Here is a 12,707-nt window from a genome sequence, read left to right as displayed (position 1 = left end):
TCGAAAGCACCTCAAAGTACAAGTAGATAAATAGGTACTGCTCCGGCGGGAAGGTAAACGGTGTTTCCGTGCAGTGCTCTGGTTCGCCAGAAGTGGCTTAGTCATGCTGGCCACATGACCTGGAAGCTGTACGCCGGCTCTCTCGGCCAATAAAGCGAGATGAGCGCCGCAACCCCAGAGTTAGCTACAACTGGACCTAATGGTCCGGGGTCCCTTTACCCTTAAGTTGTAAATACAAACCAGGTCTTAAAGCCCAAGACTTTCCAGAGCATCTGCTAGTCCTCAAGTTTCTTACGTGGGGTGAGGAACAGGTGGCCCTCCAAATATAGCTGGACTATAACTCCCATCATCCTTGACCACTGACCATGCTGGCTGGGGTTTATGGGGGTTGGAGTTCAACAACATCTGAGTGGGGGTAGCAGATTCCCCATTCCTGACCAGAGACATGGAAGTAGAGCTCATTTGTATTTAGGAAGCAGCCTTCTACATTTTTTATTGCGTATTGAAGTCATCATCCTCCAAAGCAGGCATGTCCAAAGTCTGCTTTGGGGTAAAATTGTAAAAAAAAAAAGCTTCAATCCTAAAAAAGCTCAACTGCTCCGGCCGGCCCTCACACATGTTCACTTCATCAAATCTGGCCCTCTTTGAAAAAAAGTTCCTGCTCCAAAGGAAAATCTTGAAAGTTGTGCTACATGCAAACACCCAAGAAGAGGTTCATCTGAAATGCTTGTTTTAAACACATGAGCAAGAAAACGCCAGGCGCAGAAGCAGGGCATACAGTAAGCTAGTGTTTTGGCCTCCTCCGAAAGATGCACAGAAAGCAAACTGAAGAGACCACAGTTTATATGACTTGGGATTGTAAGATGCTGAACTGACCCCAGCCATCCCAAAATGTGGTACAGACTGTTGAGTGACACTTGTTATGGAGGAAAGCAAAACTATACTGCGGATTTTCTTCCTGGCGATACCTGGGACATGCTCCACAAGAAAGAAACAAAGTTGTCTGCTTTGAGTTCCCTCTCCCTGAATTTTCGGCTCTTTGGCGCTACAGTGTTCTCATTTGAACTCACTGATGATGTGACGACAGCCTCCCACCCCCTGGAAGCCAGACCTTAAACTAAAGGAAATGAGGGTGTTGGGAAGGTTGTCGCTTTCACTCCTGCCAAAGGCCAGGAACATTTTCTTCCTATTTTCTAGAAGCAGCCAAACCACTATTAAATCACATGCTCAAAATGTCAAATGCAAAAAACCTTCTGTAAAACAATATTCATCACACCAATTTCAGTCGTTCTGACTTTTGCATCGGCTCTCACCCCACTTTCCAAGGGGACACACTGGCATCTGTGCTATGCCCTTTCCCCTCTCCACTCCAGAGCTTGCCATACATATAAAAAAGTTTTTGGTCTTAAGACCATTCCTGTCTTTCCCTATTCCCTCCCTCTCTTTAGCCACACAAGATGAAAAGCCTGATCATATTTCATAAAAACCAGTTTCTTTCATTCTGGCCTGGCTGTTCTTACCATCTCTATTTTTAGTCAAACAGGCTGCAAACAAGAACAATAATTTTAGGGGGGGAATACAAATGAAATCTGAAATCAAAACATCTAAAGCATGGATGGCGAACCTGTGCCCTTCCAAATGCTGCTGGACTCCCATTGGCCAAGCTAGCTGGGGTTGAAGGGACTTGGAGTGTCCAGCAACAACCAAAAGATCACTGGCTCTCCACTCCTAGAGCTACAGTTTTAAATCTGAAAATAGCAAAATCAAAAGTCTTCAAAGAAGTAGAAGGAGGACTACATTTTTTCAGTGGGTTGCAACCACTGATAGCTTTGCATTACTGAAAAGGTCTCCCTCTTGTGTAAGGTGAGGCACCTGATTTTCACTGATCCTGCCCTATCTCTGGTAGCTCTCCCTGTGCAATATCAGACCATCAGAAACAAAAAGTAGCCTACTGGTTATACTGTTCAGTAAGTGTTTGTTTTTTTGTTTGTTTCCCACCTTGTGGGGGTCTTCTGACATGTTAGAGGCAAAATATTGGTGAAGGACTGAGGACCTCATACCTCAAGATCTGTTTGGCCTATCTCCAATGAAATCAAGGAACTTACAGCCCTTTCAACTCAAAGAGTTGTGATGGCTCAGGTTTCTCATATGTGCTCTGCTATTTTTGACAGTGACACATTGGCACATGGAACCTGTGAAGACACGCCACTTGAGCATCTGTTTCCACTCACATCAATACAGCCCCCCTCCTGCCCTATCTGTCAACTAGGAAAGCTGTTTACATGTCAATGACTGTAGCTGGAGATCTGCTCTTGGCTGGAATGTATTCCTCAGAATGCAACCACCCAAAGATCACTTGAATCTCCATACTCACAAGAAAAGGCGGGGGTGGGTGGATAAATTGCCAGTTAACAGAATAAACAAAATCATGGTTTAAAGAGAAGACCCCAAGTTCTGCTGCTGATGAAGGTGCTGAGATCATCAGGTGGTGCAAAGGGGTTGACTTCTCTTTAGGAGTTACCCCCCCTTACTTCTTATGCAGTACAGTGCTTGGGTTTTGTCATTTAGTGCCTTCAATATTACACAATCAGCATTGTAATCTCTTAAAGGAAATCTTGTCTATCTTAGAAATAATCAGTTTCATCCACCACGTACTAAACGGTACTGCTGCTAACACCATCCTCCCCCCCCCCCTTGTGGTACAAATAGATAATCCCCATTGCTTTCCAGCCTCAAAAGAAGAAGGTACCTATGGGTTGTGCAGGTCTAGGGTGAAGGACAGGATGGACTTTGTGGTAGAAAGTCACCTGTTACCTGGAAGAAGACATCCTGAGGAGTGGCATCCTGGCTGCAGAATTGCCTCTCACCTGGTACCCTCATGTTCCAACAGTGCAATCCTATACATGTTTCCTTAAAAGTAAATCCTGTCTAGTTTTATAGGATTTACTGATGCACACAGGACTGCAGCTCAAGAACTCTGATGGGGAGCTGCCACATAACTTGCTGATGTCCTGTATTCATCTAAGCTTGTCAGGAATGCATGTTTTTGATTAAAGCATTCCATAATCTTTACAACTCATGATTTTAGCTGGCATGTATTCTTCACCACCTCCACTCTCCTAGAAACTGTGTTTAAAAGAGCACAGGTCTCCAAGAGCAGCAAATGCAATGTATTCTGCAAACAAATGCTTCAACTGACAAACTCACAGCTGTTGCACACATCCCGAACAGCTAGATTAGGGCTGTTTTGGACCCGTTTTGCAATGTGCAAATCTAGTGTATGTATCCTTGGTGTTTGCACCAGAAACTCTTATTGCACTGTATTATTTTCTATTTTAAGAGGGGTATGATTTCCCCTCCAAAGGAAAAAAAAAAGAGGAAATAGATTGTTAAAGTATGCAGTTTTAAATTAATCTGGACCTCTAAGACCATTACAAAATTAATTTACAGCATGTTTTGTCCCTTGTGGAGCAAATTGTGAAGCCATTTCACAAAGTAAACTGACAACCAAGCCTCAAATTGGACAAAACAGAAAAAACTTCAATACAATGACAGGCAGGATGATGTTTCCCCCTGCCCCCAAAGTAAGCCCCCCAAAAGCAGGCAATCAAATGAACAGAGAAGGAGTGCTTTTTAGGCATAGAACAATCAATCAGAAGTTTGTAAAAGCTGCTGTGGCATAGTAGTTTGACATATAATTCTAGTATCAATTTTTATGGCCTATTTGCTTTTCTAACAGAAAGAATTAATGCATGGGACTTTTTGTACATGTGTATATGTGTGTGAGTGTGTGTATAATCATTTATTATTTCTGTTATACCACACCCTTCAGAGGTATTATCAGGGTGACATATAATCAAATGTTATTGCGTATAAACGGGGGCCATTATTCATACATGCTTTTCCAAGTGGTAAAATCTGGCCTAAATACCTTTTGTATTTCGCTCTGAGATAACACATGTGTTTGATTAGCATGAGCCGTCTATGCATCACACACACACACAAACTCACCATGCCAGAAAGAAAGGTTGTCAACCATTGCTGTTCAGTGGTGTACACATGCAATGATACTGTATCATTGCAGAGTGTGTGATGCAACAGTATTTCAGTGTTTGCAGAAACAGATGGCCAAGGAGGTAGTAACAGCAGCAAAACCAAAGAAAGTCTGCAGTACAGGAAGTATTAAATCTCCCAGGGTCTCATGGCACTAACCCACAAAAAATGAGAAGGCTAGAGGTCACTATTCAATATACAAACTGAGCACAATGTGAAATTTCACCTTGCGCAGCAGGGACTGAAAAGGTGAAACATTTTCTCTCAGCCACTTGTGGTAAATGCTCCAGAACTGAATATGGATTCCACATTTCCACAAAGTTCGACTTTCTGCTCTCTTGCTCCCTCAAGCAATAAATATTAGGGAGGCAAGAGACTTGTTGCTATGGCTCCCGATGTCTTTTGGTTTTCCTAAAAATCAGGACAGGGCTGATTTGGATCAGTGCCACAATGCTGGGGCGGAAAAGTTGTGACCACCCCCAAAAAAATACTGATTCTGAGGTGCAAATCTGCCCACTCCCACCACTGTCCCTCCCACATACCAGCAGTGGTGGGTGGTATTGATTGGGACTGCGAGGTCTGAAGGCAGTCAGTCAAGTTGGAGTCAAATTTAATGACAAGCAGAGCCAGATTTAATGTCAGACAGAACAACTAATTCTAGTGTTGTCCCCAAGCTCTTCCCTGATGAGCTCTGCAAAGGAAACACTGATGCCACATTCCCACCATACAGGTAAAGCAATACAATACCACTTTGAACACTCACAGTTTCCTCCAAAGAATTCTGGGAATTGAAGTTTATTGAGGGTGCTGAAAGTTGTTAAGAGACCTCCCATTTCCTCACAGAGCTACAGTTTCTAGAGTTCCCTGAGAAGAGGGAGTGATAGCAAAACTACTCAGGGAATTGTAGCTCTGGGAGTGGCATAGAGGTCTCCTAACAACTGACAGCACTCTTAAAAAACTATGGGGAAAGCCATAACTGTCTCAAGTGGGATCACAGTGCTTTAAATACGTGGCCTGAAACTAAGGAGGCAGGAGGCTGTCAGCCAGTGCTAATCCCTGGGCTGGTTGTAGGGCATGCCAAGTGGGGCTGGCTGTGAGCAGGCTTGAGGTGAGTCAGACAGCGCCCCATTCACCCAAATGGACCAGCCTCCACTCCCCAGATGCTGCTGCACTTGAATTCTTCATCTTCCTCCCTACACAGATCTTGCACATCAGGTCCTTTAAATTCCTTTCGAAGACAGTTTACTTAACAGTCAGCTGATATATCTCAGCATGAATACAGAGCACTAAGGCACCACCTTCTAATGTCAAGGATTCTGCATAAATACTAATTAAGACTCAATAACTCGTATTACCACATAAGATCATGACAGGCCCAGAAACTCCCGACAAACGCCCCTCTTGTTTTCAGTGATAAACAAAAGGCCATTTCCCCCCTGCCCGTGATTGTATTAGGATTTTGGAGCATGTTCAGTGTATGCTGTAACACTGAGCACCACACACGTGGGAATTCACTGTAGGAAATTTACTACTCTTGACCACAAATAAAATAAAATGAGCTACTTAGTGGTATTAGTTCTAAGCTTCGTTTGAGCAAAGTTGTCAAATATGGGTTCTCTAGTTTTACGTAGGGGAGGAGATGGGTTTTTTGTTGCCTGTCCCCTTATGGGAAAAGAGCAATAGCTTTCTTGGTTCCTCTCTAGTTGTCCACTGCCAAAGTAATCCTTAATGGATTAAGTTTTGTGAAATAAATGCTGCAAATAGAATGTGGGCTGAGATCATTTAAAACTCATTTCCCCTGTGACCCCTTGAAGTCCTGGAACCTGTCAAGTACAGTCAGCCTGTTTGTTCAGTGTTAGGTTTTCAGCCTCCCCAGATGCAGAAAACGGCTTGTTTTTCACATACTTTCTCTGATGGTATTATGAAAAATGACATTTTTCACTTGATTCCATGCACTGCAATAAAGCTCACAATGGCGGAAAACAGTCCACAGTTCATCCAATACTGGGATGGTGTTCAAAGAAAATATATTTGAGCTTCAAGTATTTGAAGAGAAGAGATCCAAGAATGGCGAAACAATAGCGTTTAGTCATAGCAAAGCCCTAGTTCATGTGGTATTAAAGCTGTTATTGAATGACATAGTTCTTTCAAAGGATTCACCAGGGTGCCGAGGACATTTGTTAGAATCGCAAGAACTGGAGGAACCATGACGTACAGCATTTGCCCCAGGTGGGTGATTTCTTATCACTGTTAAGTGAAAAAACCAGAACTTCCTATTGGATCACTTGGCCAATCAGGGGCTATATTGAACCCACCAGCTTTGTAGATTTAGGACCAGCCAACTAAGACAATGGTCTTAAACCTGGCACTCCCATGTGCTGTCTTAAATTAATGAATGCACAACATGGCAGGAAAAGAAACTATCACCCCCAAGATAGTGAGGTTTTTTGGTTTTTTTAACAGTTACCACTTAACGGGCAAGTTATGCATCTGGAAGGAAGTACGCTGCAATGACAAAGACAATGGGTGTGAGATAGCCCATCTGGGCATGTTTGCAGTTTCCTGTGATGTGGCGAAACCAGCACGCAGTGTCTCATTGCAACCTTTGGATCATTTTTGAATTTCTAGATAGCTGGGGTATGGAAATGTACGAGGAGTGCCTATAGAAGACCTGAAAAGCATCATAACTAATGTTCGTTATTTAGGTTTTTCTTGTGCTTACAATAAATGCACACAGGCTTACTTAATTTCTTCCTAACCACAATCAAATGTTGCCTTGGGCCAGCTGAGGCTGATGGCAGTTATGGTCCCATCTATAGGGCACCAGGTTGCTGAAGAATGCCTTACACACAATCTAACCTGGGAGTTGTGACCAACTGCTGCCTCTCATTACCTGCGGAGTTTCTCAGTGCTATCTGTTCCCTTTTCTCCAGAAGAGCCACTTCCTTTGTTACCTTAATGACCCATAGTTTGGAGGCCATCATGGCCCCGTGCCTGGCGAATTCAGCAATTGAATCCATGCTGGATTTTATTTGTTTTTGGGGTGTGTGTTTTTTGCTGCAGATAGGAGTCCTTTTGAGTCCCTCCGCTCCCCCACCCCCCGCCACCACCCAGAATTAGCCAACAAGAATGCTTTATAGCATTTTGCAGTGGTTGACTCATGTAACCATCTAACAAAATACTGTTTGCATGTGATCATCGCACTGCCACAAAATCAGCATCTTTCCCCATGTTTACTGAGTTAACATGCTGGGAAACCAGCCACAGGAACTTCATTTGGAGCTAATCTGAGCTCCCTTTGATAAACGTGGGGAAATACCCTTGCTTTTGTACAGGCCACGCTTCTTGTCAGCACAATAAGAAATAGCTGCAAGCCTGAAAGCGGGGCCCTACTTTGTTTCTCAACTTATCATTCACCATTTTGCCTGGAAATGATCATAATAATGACACTGTAGCACAGCACTTGCCAACACTGGTTTTCTCGATCAGAAATCTAGAAGTTAGAAATCCAAGACGTCAGAGTTACAATTGAACAGTTATGAGTTCACAATTGCTTTCATCTTCCTTGTGAAATTATTATAAATACAGTTGTACCTTGGTGATCGAGCGCCTTGGTACTCGTACGTTTTGGCTCCCGAGCGACCAAAACCCAGAAGTGAGTGTTCTGGTTTTCGGACATTTTTTGGAAACCGAACGTCCAGTGCAGCTTCCGCTATTGTTTCCAGCATGCTTGGAAACAACTGGAAGCGAATTGGAAGCTGCGCCTTGGTTTCTGAATGTTTTGGAAGTTGAACGGACTTCTGGAATGCATTCTGTTCAAAAACCAAGGTACGATTGTACATAAGCAGAGGTTAATCAGTATATTATTATAAACACGTAGCCAGAGATTAATCAGAATGAAGCAGGAAGGCTTCAACTTTAAATAGTTAAGAAAATATTTATTTCAATGTGGATAGTGCTATTTAAGACTAAATCAGGTACATTTCTTGAACTAATTAAGGGTAACACAACTCATCAGCCTTTTTGTCACCTTCACTGTTTTGATGTGTGTGTGGCGGGGGTGGGGAATCTTGGGAATCTTGAAAAAGACGTTTCTTTTTAAAGTAATTAATGTGAATCACAAATCACAATCATCAGCTTTTGCCTATTCAATTTTATTTAATGTAAGTAAAGTACACCTGCAAAATAAATGAAGATTCCAAGCATTTCACTAAAGGAATAGCAACAGAATTCTGCAGTTTACATTCCAAATCCCAACCATGCAGCTGAGGAACTGAGACTGCAGCGTGGGTATCAATCCTTTATTAGCAAGTCCCACAATGCCACAGAACAGTCTAATTTAGACTAGTGGCACAGCATTCTAGGCAGGTGCTAGGACACAGAAATTTCCTCCTCTGGTCTTAACTTTAGCAAAGCCATGTAATTGAAAGCTAGGGTTCCATAGCTATGCTCTGTTCCAGGGTTGTGTGCTGCTGCCACCAAAACAGTCCCAGGACAGGAACCTCAGCCTCTGCTTGCAATCAAGGCTAGCAATGAGAAGAAGCTCGTAGTGCCCTTGATATGTCAGTGTGATGGTCTGGTGTATCATGATCCATGGTGTACCCATCAGTGGTGTAATGGACAGAGAAACCTTCCCCAACATGATGCTCTCTAGATGTTTTTGGATGACAATTTCCATCAGACCCAGCCAATTTCCACCAGACAATTTCCATCAGACCCAGCCAGGAAAGATGGGAATCGTGTCCAACTGGTTCTGCAGGGTACCAGGTTGAGAGAGGTTGGGGTGGTATTTGTCTTTGACCAGGAAGACTTGGGTTCAGAACTTCCTTCAGCTCATTGGGTAGCCCTTTAAGCAGCCACTCTCTCTGATGGTCTAGTATCTCAGTGCCACTGGGAGATCAAAATAACCCCATGTATGTGCTTCTGGGAAGACAACTGGATATGAATAAGTGCAAAACTGCTTTTAAACTCGAGGATAGTAGTTTGCGATAGGGCCGGGGAGGCTGCAACTCAAAAATCAAATAAAGTGTGACATCCATTATGAAAACCCTTCAAAACTCCTAAAAAAGTAATGCAGATGGGATGAAGGCATGTCTTCAGTGGTTTGTGCCTTGTGTACAAATCTTTCTCTTTCCAGCTCACAGTTCCAAAAAAGAAAATGGGATAACAACAAAAGCAATTTATTATTTATATGTTGCTCATCTGACTGGGTTGCCCCGACCACTCTGGGCAGTTTACAACATATTAAAACACAGTAAGATATCAAACATTAAAAAACTTCCCTATACAGGGATGCCTGCAGTAACAGAATGTCCCACACTACCTAAAACCCACCTTATTCGGTCTAGCACATAATTTATACAAGCCACAAGGGCAAGATACTTATGCAAGATATCCCCATGCAGCCATGAATGCAAATCCATGTGCACTGAACCATTCATATGCAAGGCGAACCTGCTAGCAAGGAATCAGTCCAGCCCATTGATTGCTGCCTTGCTAAAATTAATGTGGCATCAAGCATCTTAGGTACTTGTAAACATGGGTGGGTGAGACTCATAAAGCCTTCCACGAATAAGCCTCAATCATTTTCTTGCATTTTTGGGTATAAATCAGACCTTAATTAAGAGATGCTAAGAAGTTTAAAATGTTACCTTGGAGGCAAAATGATGAGCTGGTTTAATCACAATTCCCTAGGATTCATATTAAAGCCAAGCCTCCCACAACTTCCTACATGAAAGGGTGTTGATAAAAGACATGAGAAAAACAAAACAAAGAAAACGGTTCTTACCTATTGTTCTTCGAAGATCATCACACTGACTAATATGTGGAAACTTCAGAATTTCCTTCCACTTTTTGCTTTTCCCTTTGCGCTTTCCTCCACCCCCTGCAGGAGTAGAAAAGAGATTGAGATTAAGTTCTTTACTGTATTCTGTTCACATCTTTCCTATTCTTCCACACATCTCAGCTGTGGGACGCAGATGCATGCGTGCACAGAGTGTTCAAGGTTTTGTGTTATTGATGTACAGTAGTTGGATAGGGAATCATGAGCACATCTTCTTGGCCTTGCATGAATAAACTGCTGTGGGCAGTACAACACACCCCTTTTGCAGAAGAACAAATTTAAAGACCCATAAAAAGGAGGCCACAACTGTCAGAAAACAGGACACATGCATAGTTCATCCCTAGCTGTGCCAGAACAAGAGATAATTTGCCACAATACAACCCCAAAAGGAGCTGTATGAGCCTGCCTCATCAAACCCCTTTGTCTAAATAATATTATGGGAAATAGCAAAATGAATGTAATTACTAGGTCTGGTCCAAAAGCTGCCTGCACTATTCCAAATGTATGTGTAATCATACATATACAAAACCAGCAAAAACATTAGGGCCCTGCCAAGCTCTCCACTCTGCCCCCACCCCAGACCTTTGGCTTTCTCTTTTGAAAATTTATATTAGAAAATATTTGGCCAGTCAATGTACAGAAAAGGTAGTTGTTCTGCTCATCACAATTGTGGTAGAAAGAGTTAGTCTTGTGTCCAGCTGGAGGAGGTCATTAGGAAAGAACAGCTTTACAAGTGACATGTAAACAAAGTGCTTGGAGAAGTCAGATACCTATATCATGCATTAATAACACAGAGTTAATACAAATTTCTACCTATCAATTGATTACCAAATTAATGCATTAAAAATCAGACAGAGTCATCGTATTTGGAAAATATCATCAGATTCACCCTCAGTGCTGGCATGTCTGCATGTACAGAGACACTTCCCGTTTTGGCGTGGATAATTTGCTTCAAAAATGATCTGGTGAATTTCTGACACTTCCAGTCTCATTCCACCTGAAAGCTATTTACAGGTGCCATTGACTGTTCCATCTTCAGGTTCCTTTATTCCTCAGTCATTGAATTCATCTCCTGCGCACTTTTTATTCAAGAAATATTCTGAATCACTCTATGTTTCTGGAATTTATTACGGATGCATCTTCCATGAAATGCCATCACATGCCTTTCCAAAACTCTGCATTTCTATCTTCTAATACACGCATCCCTGTTTCTTCAGTTTTATATGCATATGCACACACACACACAACACACATTTCTCCTCCTCTTCTCTGTCTTGGAGTCTTATCTTGCCGTACCTTTCACAGTTTTAGAAAGAACTCTACTCTCTGGTTTTAAAAATCACCCTGGGGAATTCACAGAGCTACATAAACACTAATTACGGAACAGAATACAAAACAGTTGGCTAGAGTGTCCTTATCAGACTTGGCAATCTGTAGACTCTTTTACTCACAGCAGTAAGGAGAAGATGGAATAGCTATTACAAGTATTAAATACTGAAGAACAAAAGCAATGAAAAGCAATTATGGTGCAAATTAAGCAGAAGCAAAAGTTGTTACTATGTGAGAAAGATAGGGTGTAAATTACTCTGGGTGAAAAAGGTATGCACAGGCATACCAAAATGATGTGTGGTTTTTTAAAACATGAATGTCTGCCAAGATTGGGGTGGGGAGAGGCTGGAGTTCCCTAGTTACAAGCATGATTGGTGCACAGTATAGCCAATGGCTTCTCCCCTCCTGTTCCTCGTCCTACAAAAACAGCAGCATCAGTTGATGACTCATTTGCTTGTATCCGAGCGTAATATAGCGGCACTCTTGAGCCTGTGACGTCTTTACGTTAAAGATTCCAATCAACTGCTTTAATCTGTCTGACCTTTCCAGCTTGCAGCCTGTCTCTTGAAAACCATCCCCGCTTGGCTCGCTCCAAATGCAGTTCGGCACGACGACGAGTGTACGTGTGCGTGTGTGTATGTTTGTGCGGGTTTGTGAGGACTTGAAGGACATAATGCACCGAGACAGCTGAGACAAGGTAAAATTGTCTGGCTGAGTGAAAAGCTAAAAGGAGGCATCTCGCTGGATACAATGGTAATTGCAGAGGTGTGAAAATGAAGGCTGTTCACTTCTCACTTTGATCCCTGCTGCCATGTTCAGAGGCTCACTTGGTTTCCATCGCAGCTTTTGCCACAAAAAAACTAGGTAGAAGAACCATACTGTATGCCTCAGTTTTACCATTTGGGCTTGAAGTTAACTGAATGAGTCTGACACATCAGGATTCTAGCTTGCACCATTGTGGGGTGGGGGGAATATGCCACTGGAGGGAGAGGGAGGGAGGGAGGGAGATCTGTGATTTTCATTAAAGACTCAGCATTTGGACAGAGCTCTTTGTACTGAGTTAAGCCACTCAGATACTCTCACTGTGCAACAGTGCTAAAAGGATCAATAGGCAAGTTTTAGTGCTCAGCTGTGATCCGCATGAAATAGGGTTGTCATTAGTAGATATGTGGGAATTCACTGAATGGATGAAGAAATCTGACTGTTTAATGCCTAATTATGGGTATGGAAGTGGGGCTGGCCATGGCAATCAGTGAATTTTGCAGCAACAGCAGAGGGCAGGGAAAGTCCAATCTAATACACGTGTGTGAAGGAGCCTTAATGTACCTGAATTGGTTGATTACCACCAAGTAGTTGGGAGAGGACTATCCCAGTGGCTAATTTCCAGTGGTGAGAGGAGTCAAAACTAGCCTGAAAGCTGTCTATGTTAGGAAAACTCTAACCTCAGATAAGTGGATTGGGCTGAGGTTATTCAGCTGGGAAG

General features: G+C 42.7%; 1 protein-coding gene across 2 annotated transcripts in view; it reads right to left on the bottom strand.

Annotated features, from left to right (window-relative positions):
• The window catches only part of GRK5 (G protein-coupled receptor kinase 5), a 154,133-nt gene that overhangs the window by 97,394 nt on the left and 44,032 nt on the right, over nucleotides 1-12,707 (bottom strand). For both annotated transcript variants that reach the window (XM_083441161.1, XM_083441160.1), the window contains exon 2: nucleotides 9,842-9,937. In XM_083441161.1, the coding sequence (XP_083297287.1) occupies nucleotides 9,842-9,937 (96 nt within the window). The remainder of the gene's footprint in view (nucleotides 1-9,841; nucleotides 9,938-12,707) is intronic.

The sequence above is a fragment of the Podarcis tiliguerta genome, assembly GCF_965153285.1.
Source record: "Podarcis tiliguerta genome assembly, chromosome: 5".
NCBI lineage: Eukaryota > Metazoa > Chordata > Lepidosauria > Squamata > Lacertidae > Podarcis > Podarcis tiliguerta.
The sequence above is the reverse complement of the archived record's forward strand: the minus strand, read 5'-3'. Positions and strand labels throughout refer to the sequence as shown.